We start from the raw sequence: 18,634 nt of genomic DNA, 5'->3' as shown, positions 1-18,634 counted from the left end.
TTATTGTTTATGTCCTAGGCCCAGCAGCATCACTAAACCATGTAATGCTGAATGACACCGACAGGAGCTGGCTAAAGCATCTGTAAACCATATATTGGATGAATGGCACAGCCTTAAGGTGGCTGAAGCATGAGGAGGCCATATAATGGCTGAATGAGACAGCCTGGAGGTGGCAGCAGCAGCATCAGGAGTCCTGAAAGTGACCCAGTGACAGAGTGGTGTGGTGGGTGGCAATACCAGTACCCGGTGACGAAGGTGGGTGAAAAAATGTCTGATGCGGAGGAATGTTTGTAACTGGGGAGCAGCACCTTAAATCTGTTTGGCACCATCCATATTTGTGAAGTGTTGGTGTGGTATCATGGTCAATCTATTCTGATGCATCATGCATTGGTGGCTGGAAATCCTAGCTGATCCATGCCTGATTCCTCTTCACAACGGTCAGTCTCTCCACATTTTTTGTGGACAGAGGAGTTCTCCTTGGGGTGAATATGGCTGAGGAGGCAGAGTCAAACACTGTCACAGTACCAACGGCCTGAGAGTGTGGAGGAGGAAGCGGCGTGATCTGTCCAAGTTGGTGTTGTGACTGTGCAGGAACCACATTCACCCAGTGAGCCATAAAGGACATATATTGTCCCTGACCACAGTTATAGCTCCAAACGTCGGCACTGCCGTGCACTTTGGTACACACCGACAGGCTCAAGGACTGGACTACCTTCTCTTCCACAAAATTGTGCAGGGCTGGTACTGCCTTCTTCGCAAAGAAATGATGGCTTGGCACTCTCCACCTCGGCTCGGCACAAGCCATCAGTTCTCTGAAAGGTGCAGAGTCCACCACTTGAAAAGGGAGGGACTGCAGCACCATCAAATTGGACAGGAGCACATTCAGCTTCTGCTCCATTGGAAATGTGGGCGCATACTGTTGTCTCTTGGACATGGCTTCGCCGATGGATTGTTGGCGGAATGGCTGACTAAAACTTGGAGGAGCAGGAGCATCTGGAGCGACAGAAAGAGGGTATTACACACAGAACCCTTCGGCTGAGGTGGTGGAGCCTTGGCTATCTGAAAAAGGGAGCAGCGTGCCACTGGGTGATGCAGCAGGCTGGACCACGACATCGGAGCCACGGATCTCCTAGGCCACTTTATTGTGGCGCAGCATGTGTTGATTCAGGGCCGTGGTACCAACATTGGGACCCTGGCCTTGCTTCACCTTCTGCTGACACATCTTGCATGTAGCAATGTTAACTAGTGTTGCGCGGCATAGGCCATATTCGAATTCGCGAATATTCGCGAATATATGGGCGAATATTCGTCATATATTCGCGAATATTCGCATATTCGTAATATTCTCGATTTATTTTCGCATATGCGAAAATTAGCGTATGCGAATATTCTCATATGTGAAAATTAGCATATACAGAAATTAACATATGCGAAAATTTGCATATGCGAATATTCGCATATGCAAATTTTCGCATATGCGAAAATTCGCACACCGGTCTCACACAGTAGTATTAGAGCCTTCTTTACCCCACACAAGCTGGAAGCAGAAAGGGATGATAACTGTGATGTGTACTGTGAAAAAAATAAAATTAAATTACGAATATATAGTGCCATATTCGCGAATATTCGCAAATTCGCTAATATGCTATATTCGCGAATAAAATTCGCATTGCGAATATTCGCGAGCAACACTAATGTTAACCTCCTCCGGATTCTTGATGGAAAACTGCCACACTGTCAAGTGGCTGATTTCCCACCAACAGTCCGCACTAATTGACTACTACCGCCGTCATCTCCAGGAACCCCTGTTCCACTACTTCCCGGGAAGGTAGGCTGCCGCGGAGCAGGTGGCATACCCTGGGCACGTTTGGCTCCAAAGTTTCCACTTCTGCCACCATGCTGACTGCCAACCATGCTGACTGCCAACCATGCTGACTGCCACCCGCTAGCTGATACAAGGAGCTCAGGCCTCCCACTGCGACTTCTGCTGCCACTCGACCCTTGTCTGCTGCGACTTCTGCCTGATGAATTTAGGCCTCTGCCACACCTCTGTGCACATCCTTGCACTTCTCTGCATGACATACTTAGTGCATATATGAGTGGAGTACAATATGCTTCACTACGCTTAAAACAGCATTTGTCTGGAACAGTAGCAGCTGTGTACTTTTGCCTGGACTTTCACAGTATCTAGGCCCTTGACAGAACAGCAGGTACAAAATAGTACACTACTTAGATGTTTGTATGTGGTATGCACTTATGAGGGCAGAAAAATGCACTACGGTACACTTAAAAAAGTATGTGAGTAAAGACACAAGCTGGAGATATCATTTGCCTGGACTTTCACAGTATCTAGGCCCTTGACTGATTAACAGGTACAAAATAGTACACTACGTAGATGTAGATATTTGGTATGCACTTGTGAGGGTAGAAAAATGCGCTACAGGACGCTTAATAAACATATTGGAGTAAAACACCAGCCAGTGATTACTTTTGGCTGTCCTTTCACAGTATGTAGGCCCTTGACAGATTAACAGGTACAAAATAGTTCACTACTTATATGTAGGTATGTGGTATGTACTTACGAGGGCAGAAAAATGCTCTACTGTACGCTTCAAAAAGTATGTGAGTAAAAACACAAGCCGGTGAGTAGTTTTGCCTGGACTTTCACAGTATGTAAGCCCTTGACAGATTAACAGGTACAAAATAGTTCACTATTTATATGTAGGTATATAGTATGCACTTATGAGGGCAGAAAACTTACAGTACACTTAATAAACGTTTTGGAGTAAAACACCAGCCGGGGATTACTTTTGCCTCGACTTTCACAGTATCTAGGCCTTTGACAGATTAACAGGTACAAAATAGTACACCACTTAGATGAAGCTTGTTAAAATGTATGAGGCACCACACAGCTCTCTGCCCCTCTCTGTAATAAAGTGCTGAAGAAAGTGACTGGGAGGTTAAAGGCTGCAGTAAAATTCCTTTTCAGTGAAAAAAACACTGCTCTCTGTCCACCAGAACGCTGATGTGACTAGGATGTGAAATGCTGCTGGAATGAGCTTTTCTGTGTAACACACACACAGCGATGTCCGTCCTATCTCTATGCAGTGTAATGATCGATATGACGAGCTGCAAAATGGCTGCCGAATATATAGGGCTGTGACATCACAGGGAGGACTGGTTGCTGATAGGCTGCAACCTGCATGTGATTTAGGGTCACTCCGCCTACTTCCCTTCACGCCTTGCCTTCCCGCCTTCCCAACGTTCCTTGCCCCATGTACTGACACGTGGATCTGCCATTTTAGATGCCCTGGAGCCTGGACCGCAGTAAATGGAGTTTAATGAAGCGATTCACGCGATAGAATCACGGCGATATTCACATCCATTGCGAATCGAATATTTCATGAAATTCGTAACAAATTTGGGTTCATCAGCTTCAATACGCCCATCTCTAGCTGTAATATGGATGGAAAATGTGTCTGTATTACGTTTGGTATAAAACTCATCTACATTTGAATAGTAAGCATGCTCAAAATAATACCATTGACAAAGATCACAATGATAATATTTGCTTTACTTCTTACCACAACATATTCATCCTCAATGTATAAGTTCATGAACAGCAAGCAAAAGATTAGAACCCCAAGGACTGGTAACGCTGAGCGTTTTCGAAAACATCTCATTTTATCCAGATATTTAGATTCAGCTGTTGTATGAATAAATGCATATATTTCCTAATAAAAGACATGAAAAATACATATTTAGTATGTCGTTCAGCTGCATCTCTTGTCCTGTTAGAAAAATGAGTAACCATTAATGGTAATGGAAAGTTTAATTTTCAAGATAAGTGTAACAATTTCATTACATTAGAGTTTACATCCAGTGCTGCATTACATTTTATAAGGTCTGGCATTCTGCAGAAAATGTGACACACGGCAGGAATTATAAAATAGATCACAAATATGTAGACATTTTGGGGGGAGATGTATCAAAACCTGTCCAGAGGAAAAGTTGCTGAGTTGCCCATAGCAATCAATCAGATTACTTCTTTCATTTTTGAAAAGGCCTCTGAAAAATGAAAGAAGCGATCTGATTGGTTGCTCTGGGCAACTCATCAACTTTTCCTCTGGACACGTTTTGATAAATCTTACCCTTTGTGCTTAAAAAAGTTAATAAAATAGTAGGCACTAAGGTAACAATGATATAATGGCTGGTAATGATTCTTCATTATTTATTGTGCAGTCTGCACTTTGCTCTCTTAAAGAGTACTTGCAGGCAGAAGAACAGACAGAAACCTACCAAACCATCACTCATAGAGAGGCAAACTTTTAAAAAGTTTGGTTCAATGGCTTTCCATGAACCTAAACAAAAATGTTGGTTCAGACAGCATTAATTTTGTCTGGCACAGGGTTTCCCAGGTGGATGCAGAGTGTGATGAATGTGAGTGTGTGTGTGTGTGTGTATAGGGGGTTCTAAACCTGGTTCATGTGCATTTTTTTCATACTTTTAGGCTTAATAGTAGAAGGTGACCATATAAACTCTAATGAAGTGAAAAAGAAAAATATCAAGTTCAACCCATGATTCTTTAGTTGATCTTATAAGATATTTGCTCAAATTGTCTAGGACACCAACATCTGCCCAATGTGTGTCTAAATGCTGGGCTAAGTTTGATGGTGCAGCATCCACAGCAGACATAATGTTTGAGGGCCACTCCCCTCTAGGAGATTTATGCCACATGACGAAGCGTTTATAACTTTTCTGGGAGTCTGGGAGTAATTGTTAGACTTTTACTAAAATGAATAATACACGCTATAGAGTTAAATGAAGTATATTTCTGAAACACTAGAGGGCAGTGTACTCATGCTATTTAAACACAGTCATACTTTTACATTTATCTAGTCATGTCATCAGATTCCAGCAAACATAGTTTAAAGGGTTACTATTCCTTATACAAGTATCTCATTTTTAACTGACCACTCAAAAATACACTTAAACATGCATCCTTATGTATTGTGTGTTTATAGTTGATTCATGTTTGTTTTGCCTTAAGGACCTTTATATAAGCTTGCCGCAATAAAGCAAGTATCTGTTCCAATATAAATATCAATTGGATGACATTGTTAAAGGTGGTGCTCTCTCCACTTAAAATTCAGGTAGCCTCCTCTTATGGCCTGACTGGCATTCCAGATGAGAATAAAGCATACATCCCCTGCTGTGCAGCAATAGATAGTCATGGAAGCTCTGAGCTAAGAAATGCTGTTTTGATATTGTAGGACCTAGAGATCATATTCTTCTGGACAGTGGACTTTCTGGGAAGGGGAATTTATCTGGCAACTTCTAAAATATGATTAGAATGTACACAGTCTTTTGAGACAGAATGTATCATATATATACAGTAACCTAAAATGTTCATGAGTAAAAAATGTATTATTACACATTATTACCAATATATATATATATATATATATATATATATATATATATATATATATATATATATATATACATATATATATAAAATATCTTTATAATAATATTCGTCTTACATATACAAAAATATTGGTTGTCATCCACCCTTTCATTGCCATTGGTTTTTCAAAATGTTGAACTTCTGTATAAAATGTGGTTAAAATGTGCCATAAGTAAGTTATTATTACAACCAGTGTTCCCTCTAAGGCGTGCACTCTGGAAAGGAAAGAGTTAAAACATCATTCTAATGAGGTCATTAAAGAAGATGTCCAGCGTTAAGAAATGTAGCCACTGCTGGATGGGGCCACGGCTTGGCCCCGGTTCAGCTCCAGTGTGTGATGTTTCAAACACAGCACCTCAGCTGGTCCAAACACACCCCTCCATTCATCTCTATGGGAGAGGCAGAAACACAGCATTTGTGTGTCTCCGCCTCTCCCATAGAGATGAATGGAGGGGGGCATGTTTGGACCATCTGACATGATGGGTAAGAAACATGCTCTGAAATATACAATAACCATTAGTAGCTAAAATGAAATTATTTGTATATATATATATATATATATATATATATATATATGTCTGCAGCAGAAAAGGGCTTATGCGATATGCATACATATAGATGAGTACCTGGAATCTGAAGACATAAATTAGCAATAGTATAAGCAATTGTATCTTAGCCCCCGAGTGCCAAGTCCTCACTGGACTCATGGCAGACATTTTCCCTGTTGTATGGCACTCTCTCCCAGACTCAGGATCGCCATCAAGAATGATGGGGTGTATGCAACCCTTTCCCTTACCAAAAGCTGTAAAAAGGACCTTGCAGCAGGCCTCTTTTTAAATTTCACTTGTACGGAGCCTCTGATAGCAATACTGCCAGTACTGCCCTGATGACAGCCCTTCCCAGACTTGGGAGGTGGAATAATGTGGGCAAAAGTGCAGCTGGTGGCTCTGTTACATTTGGAGACTGTGAACAGAAAACTCAGTAAACTCCAAGTTTCAGAAGAGAACTAAATAGATAGCAGTCCCGCCAGGTCTTGTAAGAGTAATGCATTCTTACCCTTTATTATTGGGTTGCTTGTTGAGCACAAAAGAAAAAAGATATTTAGCCTACACATAGTTACAATTCCTGGTGGAGCATATGCCATATACCTTTAAATAAAAACAACATACAATGTGCCTCTAAGTTAACCCCCCCCCCCCCCACTTAATCTGTGATGTGCTGAGGGATGGGAATGCAAGTAAACATTTGTGGCAGTAATAAAGTCAGTGGTCATTAGAGATGATAAAACCGAACTCCATAGAAACTAAGTTTGGTCAGAATTTTGCTAAAAGTTTGGTTTGACTAGAACTCAAACTTCAGGCTGTTTGGTTTGGTAAAATGTGCTAAAAATAATGTCAGCCACGTGGCAAAAAGGAGAAGGAGGAAGGATCACATGCCCTCAGAGAATCCCATAATGCCTTTAAAACAGCTATTTAAAGGGGTACTCCGGTGGGAAACTTTTTTTTTTAAATGAACTGGTGCTAGAAAGTTAAACAGATTTTTAAATTACTTCTATTAAAAAATCTTAATCCTTTCAGTACTTTTTAGCAGCTGTTTGCTACGGAGGAAAATCTTTATTTTTTGCATTTCTTTTTTGTGTTCTCCACAGTGCTCTCTGCTGACACCTGATGCCCGTATCAGGAACTGTCCAGAGCAGGAGAAAATCCCCATAACAAACTTATGCTGCTCTGGACAGTTCCTGACATGGACAAAGGTGTCAGCAGAGAGCACTGTGGACAACACAAAAAAGAAATTCAAAAAGTAAAGACTTTCCTCTGTAGCATACAGCTGCTAAAAAGTACTAAAAGGATTAAGATTTTTCAATAGAAGTAATTTACAAATCTGTTTAACTTTCTGGCACCAGTTCATTAAAAAAAGTTTTCCACCGGAGCACCCCTTTAAGGCAATAAGCCAAACCAAGTATAGGGGTGATGTCAGAGCCACTATAAAAGTCTTTGTACATGGTTTAAAGGGGTACACCGCCCCTAGCATCTTATACCCTATTAAAAGGATAGGGGATAAGATGTCAGATCGCCGGGGTCCCACTGCTGGGGACCCCCCGTATCTCCACTGCGGCACCCCGCTATCATTACTGCACAGAGCACACTCGCTCCATGCGTAATTACGGGCAATACAGGGGCCGGAGCATCGTTACGTCACAGCTCTGCCCCCTCGTGACATAACGGCCCGCCCCCTCAATACAAGTCTACAGCCATCACGCCCCCTCCCATAGACTGGCATTAAGGGGGCGGGCCATGACATCATGAGGGGCTGGAGCCGTGAAGTCACAATGCTCCAGCCCCTGTATCGCTGGTCATTAGGCACAGAGCGAGTCTGCTCTCTGCAGTAATGATAGCGGGGTGCCGCAGCGGAGATCCCGGGGGTCCCCAGCAGCGGGACCCCGGCGATCTGACATCTTATCCCCTATCCTTTGGATAGGGGATAAGATGTCTAGGGGCGGAATACCCCTTCAAGCACCTAAGAGATAATCAGTATTAGGTGAAGATCTCTGTGAGGGAAAATAATCAGCAGACAAGACTGTTAGGAGTAGGACCACTTATATAATTGTGCAAAATCTATTTTAACTGGAAGTTAAGTGCAATAGTTTACTTTTATTTTACACTAAGTGTGAAAAAGGCATACATAGAGGGTTTTGTGACACTTTTGTGCACTTTCTGGGAAGTCAATCCTGTTCCTATTCTTCAAAATGAGAATCAATTTTCAAAACTGTGAACAATCGCTGCTTCTTCACTTTCCAAACACAAAGGCCCTCATTTTCTAAGAGTGGAGTGTAGATTTCTTTGTGGGGTTTAATTCCCTACAATTTATTTCCCACGGTATTTGCTAAGGTTTCCCTACATTTTCCACTTTCTCTACATTTTGCTTTTTTTTTACACATGCTCTGATCTGTGGGGTTTTCCTCAGCTGAAATCCACCACATTTTCTGTCGAAACCTTAGTTAATATGTTGGGTTTTTGTGAAATATGTTGAGTTTGCAATAGTAAATGAGGGCTAGTACCTGTTACTACTCCCAAAAAGGATAATTTTTGGACCACATAGGAAAAGCCTAAAAAAAGAGATTGTTTTTGAGCATTCATTATGAAAAAGCATAAAAAGTCAACTAGTGCAGTATGTTTTTATTTAATCTCTTAATTATTACCGTGTATTATTTGTTCACCCAGAGCCATACATGTTGCCGTAACTTTGAATTTAACTTTGATACTCTTCTAGGTGACCAAACATTGTTCTAGAGGGCTTTTATGGCTCTAAAACACATACTTTTGGGATATTGGTTAAGTAAAAGTTCTGACAGAACTACTGTAGTTCAGTCAGAATCCAATTTTTTTTTAAAGTTCTATAAACCAACATAACACAACTTTTAAAAAGGTTGCCTATGTATAGTGGCCTTATGATGCAACACCTGACCGAAACATCCATAGTCTTCCCTTACTTGCACAATGGGGATCAAGAGTTTGTAAAAATTTGTATTAATGTGCATAAAGAAGCCAAGGCAAGATGAAAAAATCTCCAAAAGGCATCAAATTACAGATTAGACATTCTTATAAAATGTCAATAAAAGTTAGATTTTATTTCCATCATTTACACTTTCAAAATAACAGAAAACAAAAAAATGGCATCTGCAAAAGTTTGGGCACCCTGCAGAGTTAATATCTTGTACTGCCCCCTTTGGCAAGTTTCACAGCTTGTAAACGCTTTTTGTAGCCAGCCAAGAGTATTTCAATTCTTGTTTGAGGTATCTTTTCCCATTCTTTCTTACAAAAGTCTTCCAGTTCTTTGAGATTTCTGGGCTGTCTGTCACGCGCTGCTCTTTTAAGATCTATCCATAGATTTTCAAATATATTGAGGTCAGGAGATTGTGAAGGCTATGGCTAAACCTTCAGTTTACGCCTCTTGATGTAATCCCCCATGGATTTTGAGGTGTGTTTAGGATCATTATCCATTTGTAGAAGCCATCCTCTCTTTAACTTCAGCTTTTTTACAGATGGCATCAAGTTAGCATCCAAAATTTGTTGAAATTTTGTTGAATCCGTTTTTCCTTCTACTCGTGAGATGTTCCCTGTGCCACTGGCTGCAATACAACCCCAAAGTATGATTGCTCCATCCCCATGCTTAACAGTTGGACAGAGGTTCTTTTAATTAAATTCTGTTCCCCTTCTTCTCCAAACGTACCTTTGCTCATTCCGGCCAAAAAGTTACAGTTTAACCTCATCGGTCCACAGAACTTGTTTCCAAAATGCATCAGGCTTCAAACGCAGATTTTTGTGGTGAGGACATAGAAGAGGTTTTCTTCTGATGACTCTTCCATGAAGACCATATTTGTACAAGCATCTCTTTATAGTGAAATAGTGTACCACAACTCCAGTGTCTGCCAGATCTTTCTGGAGGGATTGTGCAGTCAAAGTGAGTTTTGAATTGTTTTTCTCTCAATCCTGCGAGCTGTTCTGTCTGATATTTTTCTTGGTCTTCCAGATCTTGCTTTAACTTCCACTGTTCCTGTTGACTGCCATTTCTTAATTACATTCTGAACAGAGGATATTGACATCTGAAAACATTTTGCTATCTTCTTACAGCCTTCTCCAGCTTTGTGAGCTTCAACTATTTTCAGTTTCAGATTTCTAGACAACTGCTTAGAAGAACCCATGGTGCTGATTGTTGGGGCAAGGTCAGATGAGTCTGGGCATTTGAAACCTTTGAGATTGACATCACCTGGTCTTCCCAGATGATGATTGAGAACAATCCATGACACTGGCAGATCTCAGCTTTGCAAAGGGGGCAGTGCATGCTATAAATTCTGCGGGGTGCCCAAACTTTTGCAGACAACATTTTTTTGTTTTCTGTTATTTTGAAAGTGTAAATGATGGAAATAAAATCTAACTTTTGTTGATGCCTTTTGGAGATTTTTCCATCTTTCCTTGGCTTCTTTATGCACATTAATACAAATTTTTACCTGGGGTGCCCAAACTTTTGATCCCCACTGTACATGCACAACCAGCAAAAGCAATTACTAACTTGTGATTATAAATATAATGTGTGAAAAGCTCAACAAGGGCTTGCATGGTATTTTAATTTGTTCAAAAAACTTGTAAATCTAGCTTTTTAGCCAATTAAGGGAAGTTTTATGATATGATTCTACTTTTGTTTATATAAAAAATCCTGATTAGAAGCTCCCTGAGTTTGCGCAATAAATAACCATAGGAACAATGTCATGGAAACAAATATTTATATGGCCTCAAATACAGGGAATAACAACTGGCATCATCCTCTCCTCTTTCTGAGAATAACACTCCTGATACATGGTAAAAGACCTCTTCAGCGGTGCTCGGCAGAGACAAAAGCATAAATGATTCATACAGATGGGCCCCTTTCTGAAATTGTGGGGGGGCAAGCAGTTTTATCCTCCATGATCAAAGCAGTATCCCCTATCCTGTGGACAGGGTTTGTTTTTTGTAACTGAAGTACCCCTTTAACCCCTTAAGGACCAATCCCATTTTAACCTTAAATGGGCACTGTCATGAAATAAAAAAATTGATGTGTTGTAGTACTTAAGTACTACAACATATCTCTAATATACTTTAATAATAAAAAAAGTGATTTTAAAACAGTTTAAAATCACTTTTAAATTCGGCCACTAGGGGTCGCCCTCCTAGTGGCCTAATGCATTCGGCAGTGACGTCACTAATGAATTTCGACTCGTTGAAACCTGGCAACGATTCGGAATTCATTCAATGTGGTGCTCGCTCCCGCCTGTCAATCAGGCAGGCGGGAGTGAGCGCTTTGAAGGAAGAGGACCGCACAGGCTCCCTGGCTTCGCACGCCGGCCCTGGCTCCCGGCGACAGGTAAAATTCTCAATGTGACTGTTTTCAATGCTTATGCTTTTGCGGGGGAGGGGGGGGGAGGGGAGGGGGGGGTAGTGGGTTGAGCGGCGCAGCGGGGCCAGGGGGGTTGCGGGCTATACAGTATGCCTCCAGTTGTTTCCCCACTACAACTCCCAGCATGCCCTGACAGCCAATAGATGTCAGGGCAAGCTGGGAGTTGTAGTGGGGAAACCGCTGGAGGGACACTGAATAGGTGAACTAAGGGGAGGTGGGGAGGGAGTTGAGCGGCGCGACGGGGCCGGGGGGGGGGGGGGGTTGCAGGCTGCGCGGCGGGGAGCGGGATGTGCGGCCATCACGGTGTTCACCTATACAGTATGCCTCCAGTTGTTTCCCCACTACAACTCCCAGCATGCCCTGACAGCCAGGGCAAGCTGGGAGTTGCAGTGGGGAAACAGCTGGAGGAACCCTGTATAGGTGAACTACGGGCGGAAGTGTCGGCCCCAGCAGGCATCAGTGACGTTGTGCCTGCTGGGGAAGTCTGCCTGGTAGTGAGCACACTACCAGGCAGACAAAAAGGCATTTTTAATATGTAAAAAAAATAAATAAATTAAAGACAGGGAGGGGGTTAGGGATAGATGGATAATAGGCAGGGACAGAAAAAAGAAAAAAGTCATGGTGGGAGCTACCCTTTAACCCCTTAAGGACGCAGGACGTAAATGTACGTCCTGGTGAGGTGGTACTTAACGCACCAGGACGTACATTTACGTCCTAAGCATAACCGCGGGCATCGGAGCGATGCCCGTGTCATGCGCGGCTGATCCCGGCTGCTGATAGCAGCCAGGGACCCGCCGGCAATGGCCGACGCCCGCGATCTCGCGGGCGTCCGCCATTAACCCCTCAGATGCCGGGATCAATACAGATCCCGGCATCTGCGGCAGTTCGCGATTTAAATGAACGATCGGATCGCCCGCAGCGCTGCTGCGGGGATCCGATCATTCATAACGCCGCACGGAGGTCCCCTCTCCTTCCTCCGTGCGTCTCCCGGCGTCTCCTGCTCTGGTCTGTGATCGAGCAGACCAGAGCAGAAGATGACCGATAATACTGATCTGTTCTATGTCCTATACATAGAACAGATCAGTATTAGCAATCATGGTATTGCTATGAATAGTCCACTATGGGGACTATTCAAGTGTAAAAAAAAATGTAAAAAAATGTAAAAGTAAAAAAAAAGTGAAAAATCCCCTCCCCCAATAAAAAAGTAAAACGTCCGTTTTTCCTATTTTACCCCCAAAAAGCGTAAAAAACATTTTTTATAGACATATTTGGTATCGCCATGTGCGTAAATGTCCAAAATATTAAAATAAAATGTTGATGATCCCGTACGGTGAACGGCATGAACGAAAAAAAAAAAAAAAGTCCAAAATTCCTACTTTTTTAATACATTTTATTTAAAAAAAAAATTATAAAAAATATATTAAAAGTTTTTTATATGCAAATGTGGTATAAAAAAAAGTACAGATCATGGCACAAAAAATGAGCCCCCATACCGCCACTTATACGGAAAAATAAAAAAGTTAGAGGTCATCAAAATAAAGGGATTATAAACGTACTAATTTGGTTAAAAAGTTTGTGATTTTTTTTAAGCGCAACAATAATATAAAAGTATATAATAATGGGTATCATTTTAATCGTATTGACCCTCAGAATAAAGAACACATGTCATTTTTACCATAAATTGTACGGCGTGAAAACAAAACCTTCCAAAATTAGCAAAATTGCGTTTTTCGTTTTAATTTCCCCACAAAAATAGTGTTTTTTGGTTGCGCCATACATTTTATGATATAATGAGTGATGTCATTACAAAGGACAACTGGTCGCGCAAAAAACAAGCCCTCATACTAGTCTGTGGATGAAAATATAAAAGAGTTATGATTTTTAGAAGGCGAGGAGGAAAAAATGAAAACGTAAAAATTAAATTGTCTGAGTCCTTAAGGCCAAAATGGACTGAGTCCTTAAGGGGTTAAGGACCAGGCCAATTTAATTTTTGCATTTTCATATTTTCCTCCTCGCCTTCTAAAATCCATAACTCTTTTATATTTCTATCTACAGACCCATATAAGGGCTTGTTTTTGCATGACCAGTTGTACTTTTTAATGAAACCTCTAATTTTACCATAAAATGTATGGCAAACCCAAAAAAATATTTGTTTAGGGAGGAAATTTAAATGAAAACCACAATTTTACACATTTTGGAGGGTTTCATTTTCACACTGTACACTTTACAGTATAAATGACATGTGTTCTTTATTCTGTGGGTCAATACAATAAAAATTATACCCATGGCTAGATACTTTTATATTTTTGTGCCACCGCTTTAAAAAAATCTAAAACTTTAAAATTGCCCTATTTTGACCACCTATAACTTTTTCATTTTTCCGTATATAGGGCGGTTTGAGGGCAAATTTTTTGCGCCGTCATCTGTACTTTTTTTTAGATACCACATTTGCGTATATAAAACTTTTAGATAATTTTTTATAAATTTTTTGGGAATAAAATGTGACAAAAAAGCTGCATTTTTTGAATTTTTTTTATTTTTTACGTTTACGCCTTTCACCATAGGGTATCATTAACATTATATTTTGATAGGTCGGACATTTACGCACGTGGCGATACCAAATAAGTTTATGAAAATTTTTAATGCTTTTTGGGGGTAAAATAGAAAAAACTGCAATTTTCATTTTTATTGGGGAGGGGATTTTTCACCTTTTTTTCTTTTTCTTTTTACATTTTTCAACTTTTTTTTACACTTTTTATGTCCACATAGGGGACTATCTATAGCAATCATTTAATTGCTAATACTATTCAGTGCTATGCATAGAGCATAGCACTAATCAGTATTATCTGCTATCTTCTGCTCTGGTCTACTCGATCTCAGACCAGAGCAGAAGACCCGAGGAGGCGGAGGGAGGCCGTTGAGGGGACCTCTGTCTGCCATTAGTCCGCAGCAGTGCTGCGGGCGATCTGATCATCTATTTTAACATGCGCATTAGCGCTGTACTGAGCATACAGGGCAATAAAGGCAATGCCCTGTGTCCTCTTGACAAAGCTACGTAGATAGCGAAACATGTTGAGGGGGGCTGAGAGTTAGTGTTTTAAATACAGTGCTTTCTCCCATCTGCCTGACCATGGTATGCTGCAGATACGCACGGCAGTGCTTCACTAACATTACTATTAGGTCTGTAGTGTATCAAACAGATACTTGTATGGAGAAGTCAGCACCTGATTTTTAACCCTTTTGTTGTTTGTGGCATCAATGGAGTGATGAGTCCAGCACAATAACAGCAGGGATGCCCAAAGCAAACTTTAGCCCATAGGACAACATCCTGTAATGGGACACCACATAAACATGCGCCTATATAGCATGAGCACATTTACATTGCCTGTGTTTCCACACAGGTTTTTCCCCAGCATTTTTTAGGGGGGGGGGGGGGGGGGGAGTCCAGTAGAAAGGAGAAATATAAGTCCTTCCTTTATATTTCCTATTCCTTTTGAATCTGCTTCTGGCTTTGGCTCAAAAACTGCAAGAAACCTTGCTTTACACTGTCTAAATACTACACACAATTAGTGCATTTGCTCCATTGTTTTTATGCCCATCACTTGTGTTAGGAAATTAGTTTAGCTGATAAAGATCCTATACACCATGGGGGAGATTTATCAAAGTAATGAATAATTGCTTCTCAGTTGTGTAGAGTACAATTTAAATCAACTCCCAGGTGTGGAGCTCCACCGAACACTCCCTTAGCATGTAAGATAAGAAATCCTAGGGCACATAATACTGCTATAGCAGGGGTAATTTTTGCAAAAACAAAATAGAAATTACTGACTTCATTAGGGGATTGACGACCATCCGGTCTTCTTTTTTTCACAAGTTCACAATAAATGCAAAAAGATACAAATGACTTGAAGTTTTTCAAAAAGCTACAGAATCTCGTGCATCAGAAGGTCAGGAAATGAGGCGACGTTTCGGGGTCCACCCTCTTACTCATGCGTACTTGATCCCTCACACCGATCTACCTTTGTATGTGCGAGCACACCTTCATTCAATACATTAGATTAGATACAGAAGTAGAAGTTTAAAAAAAAAAATGTTTTTAATAAAAAAAAAGACAACACATATAGATTTAAAGGGGTACTCCACGCCTAGCATCTCATCCCCTATCCAAAGGATAGGGGATAAGATGCCAGATCGCCGGGGTCCCGCTGCTGGGGACCCCTGGGATCTCCGCTGCAGCACCTTGCTATCATTACTGCAAAGAGCAAACTCCCTCTTTGTGTAATGACGGGAAATACAGGGGCTGGAGCATCGTTACATCACGGCTCCGCCCCCTTGTGACATCACAGCCCACCCCCTTAAATACAAGTCTATGGTAGGGGGCGTGGCGGCCATCACGCCCCCTCCCATAGATTTCTGTTAAGGGGGCAGGGCCGTGATGTCACTAGGGGGCGGAGCCGTGACATCACGATGCTCCGGCCCCTGTATCGCCGGTCATTACACACAGAGCGAGCGTGCTCTGTGCTGTAATGATAGTGGGGTGCTGCAGCCGAGATCCCGGGGCTCCTTTGTGAGAGCCGCTTCTTATTGCACTCCCTGTTCACACCTTGCATAATCTGTTCTATCACCTGCCACCACAATTCATTCAACCGATGATCTTTTTCCAAAAAATGTCTAGCTACAGATGTTTCTCCAAATTTACTTTCTTGTATTGGACAACATTTCGTTTCAAGGGATTTACGTATGGCACTTTTATGTTCTGAAATTCTAACTTTCACCATTCTGCTTGTTTACCCTACATACCCCATACCACAAGGGCACTTAAGTAGGTAAATCACGTTCTCACTCATGCACCTATAGTAACCCTTCACTGGAAATGTGTGACCTTTTTTGGGGTGATAAATATTTTCTCCTTCTATTATCCCATTACATTCCATGTATGAAAGACATGCAAATGTTCCTTTCTTCACATTAGCCAAAAAGTTTGTCTTCTTTTTTACTACTATATCTCCTCTAACCTATCACCAATCAACTGTCCTTTAGAGTAAACAAAAAGAGGGAGTTCCCAAAAGAGTACCATACTTTGGGTTGGACCTTAATAGACCCCAACATTTATGTACCACCTATCGAATAATCGGGATATGTCTATCATATGTGCCTTTATACATGGCACGATTACATACCTTATTTTCTTTATTTTTCAACAATTCTTTCCTGTCCATTAATCTCACTTCCTTCCTGACCTCCAACAACTGCTTCTTATCATAACCTCTGTCTATGAATTTCTGCATGATCTGTTTTTCTGATCTTTCATACTCACTATCTATACTCAATGTTCTTCTTGCCCGGATCAACTGACTTTTCGGGAGCCCCTGAAAAACACTCGGTGAGTGAAAACTACGTCGTGAAGCATATTGTTTTTGTCTGTTTTCTTTGTATACATCACTGTATGAAATGTGTCCTTATGTTTAATTACTTCAACTTCCATAAACAGCCCTCTGGTGTCATCGTATGTAAGGGTGAATTTAGGGGTGTACAGAATTTAACTTCTCAACAAAAAATAATAACTCTGCCTCCTCTCCCCTCCAGAGCATGAACACATCGTCCACATAGTGAAACCAGGTGGGCGACATGTTCATGCCCCTGGGGGAGAAGATTGCATCATCCTCCAACGCTGACATGAAAGCATTAGCCAAACTAGGTGCGACAGGAGACCCCCATCGATGTCCCATCTATCTGCAAATAATAATCCTGATCAAAATGGAAATAGTTTTTAGTTAAAACAAAATGTAGTAATTCCATCAAAAGTGCAATCATCTCATTTGTAAGCTTGCTATTTTACACAGTAGCTCATGTACACTCCTAACACCTTCTGCTTGCGGGATATTGGTGTACAAGCTTTGTACATAAAGGGTACACAAAAACCGCATGCCAGCCACATCAACTTGATTCAATTTACATGGGAACTGACTTGAGTCCTTAAGACATCTAGATCATGAGCGGCTTCAACAGGGAACTCAATCCAGAAACGATCGGGCACCTGGTGGGTGATCACGATCCTTGTGGACCTGGGGAAGCAAGTACAATACGGAAACCCACCTTCAAATTGCTCAACATATGCTAGGAAATAATGCCTTCATGTACACTCTGCAGCAGAAAATAATCTATTTCCTTTTTTAGAACTGTAGTGGGATCTGATTTTAACCTTTTGTCCACCTTCTCATTGCTTCACTGCTTATGTGCCTCATCTAAATACATGACTCTGTCCATTAGCATGACGGTTCCCATATTGTACTTGCTTCCAAAGATTCACAAGGATCGTGATCGCCCACCAGGTCGCCTGATTGTTTCTGGATCGAGTTCCCTGTTGGAGCCGCTCGCAATCCTTGTGGATAGCTTCCTGAAAGTTGATGTGGCTGGCATGCGGTTTTTGTGCACCCATGATGTACACCAATATCCCGCAAGCAGAAGGTGTTAGGAGTGTACATAAGCTACTGTGTAGAAATAGCAAGCTTACAAATTAGATGATTGCTTTTTTTATGGCATTACTTGATTAACTTTTAACTAAAAATTATTTCCGTTTTGATCAGGATTATTATTTGCAGATAGATGGGACCTCGATGGGGTCTTCCGTCGCACCTAGTTTGGCTAATGCTTTTATGTCGGCGTTGGAGGATGATGCAATCTTCTCCCCCGGGGGCATGAACATGTCGCCCACCTGGTTTCACTATGTGGACGATGTGTTCATGCTCTGGAGGGGAGAGGAGGCAGAGTTATTATTTTTTGTTCAGAAGTTAAAGGGGTTATCCACAAAGAATGTTTTTTTTATATATCAACTGGCTCCAGAAAGTTAAACAGATTTGTAAATTACTTCTATTAAGAAATCTTAATCCTTTCAGTACTTATAAGCTGTTGAAGTTGAGTTGTTCTTTTCTGTCTAAGTGCTCTCTGATGACACCTGTCTCAGGAACTGTCCAGAGTAGAAGCAAATCCCCAAAGCAATCCTTTTCTACTCTGTGCAGTTCCCAAGACAAGCAGAGATGTCAGCAGAGAGCACTGTTGTCAGACAGAAAAGAACAACTCAACTTCAGCAGTTGATCATAATTGGAAGGATTAAGATTTTATAATAGAAGTAATTAACAAATCTGTTTAACTTTCTTGAGCCAGTTGATATAAAAAAAAAGTTTTTTCCTGGAATACCCCTTTAAATTCTGTACATCCCTCTCATAAAATTAC

At 41.2% G+C, this 18,634-nt stretch overlaps 1 protein-coding gene across 2 annotated transcripts in view; it reads right to left on the bottom strand.

Moving 5' to 3' along the window:
* MGAT4C (MGAT4 family member C) overlaps positions 1 to 18,634 on the bottom strand; it is a 175,149-nt gene that overhangs the window by 16,390 nt on the left and 140,125 nt on the right. For both annotated transcript variants that reach the window (XM_056574404.1, XM_056574405.1), the window contains one exon: positions 3,585 to 3,734. In XM_056574404.1, coding sequence (XP_056430379.1) covers positions 3,585 to 3,734 — 150 coding nt within the window. The remainder of the gene's footprint in view (positions 1 to 3,584; positions 3,735 to 18,634) is intronic.

Source organism: Hyla sarda, chromosome 4 (assembly GCF_029499605.1).
Source record: "Hyla sarda isolate aHylSar1 chromosome 4, aHylSar1.hap1, whole genome shotgun sequence".
NCBI lineage: Eukaryota > Metazoa > Chordata > Amphibia > Anura > Hylidae > Hyla > Hyla sarda.
Note: the sequence above shows the minus strand (reverse complement) of the source record. Positions and strands in the feature narration are given on the sequence as shown.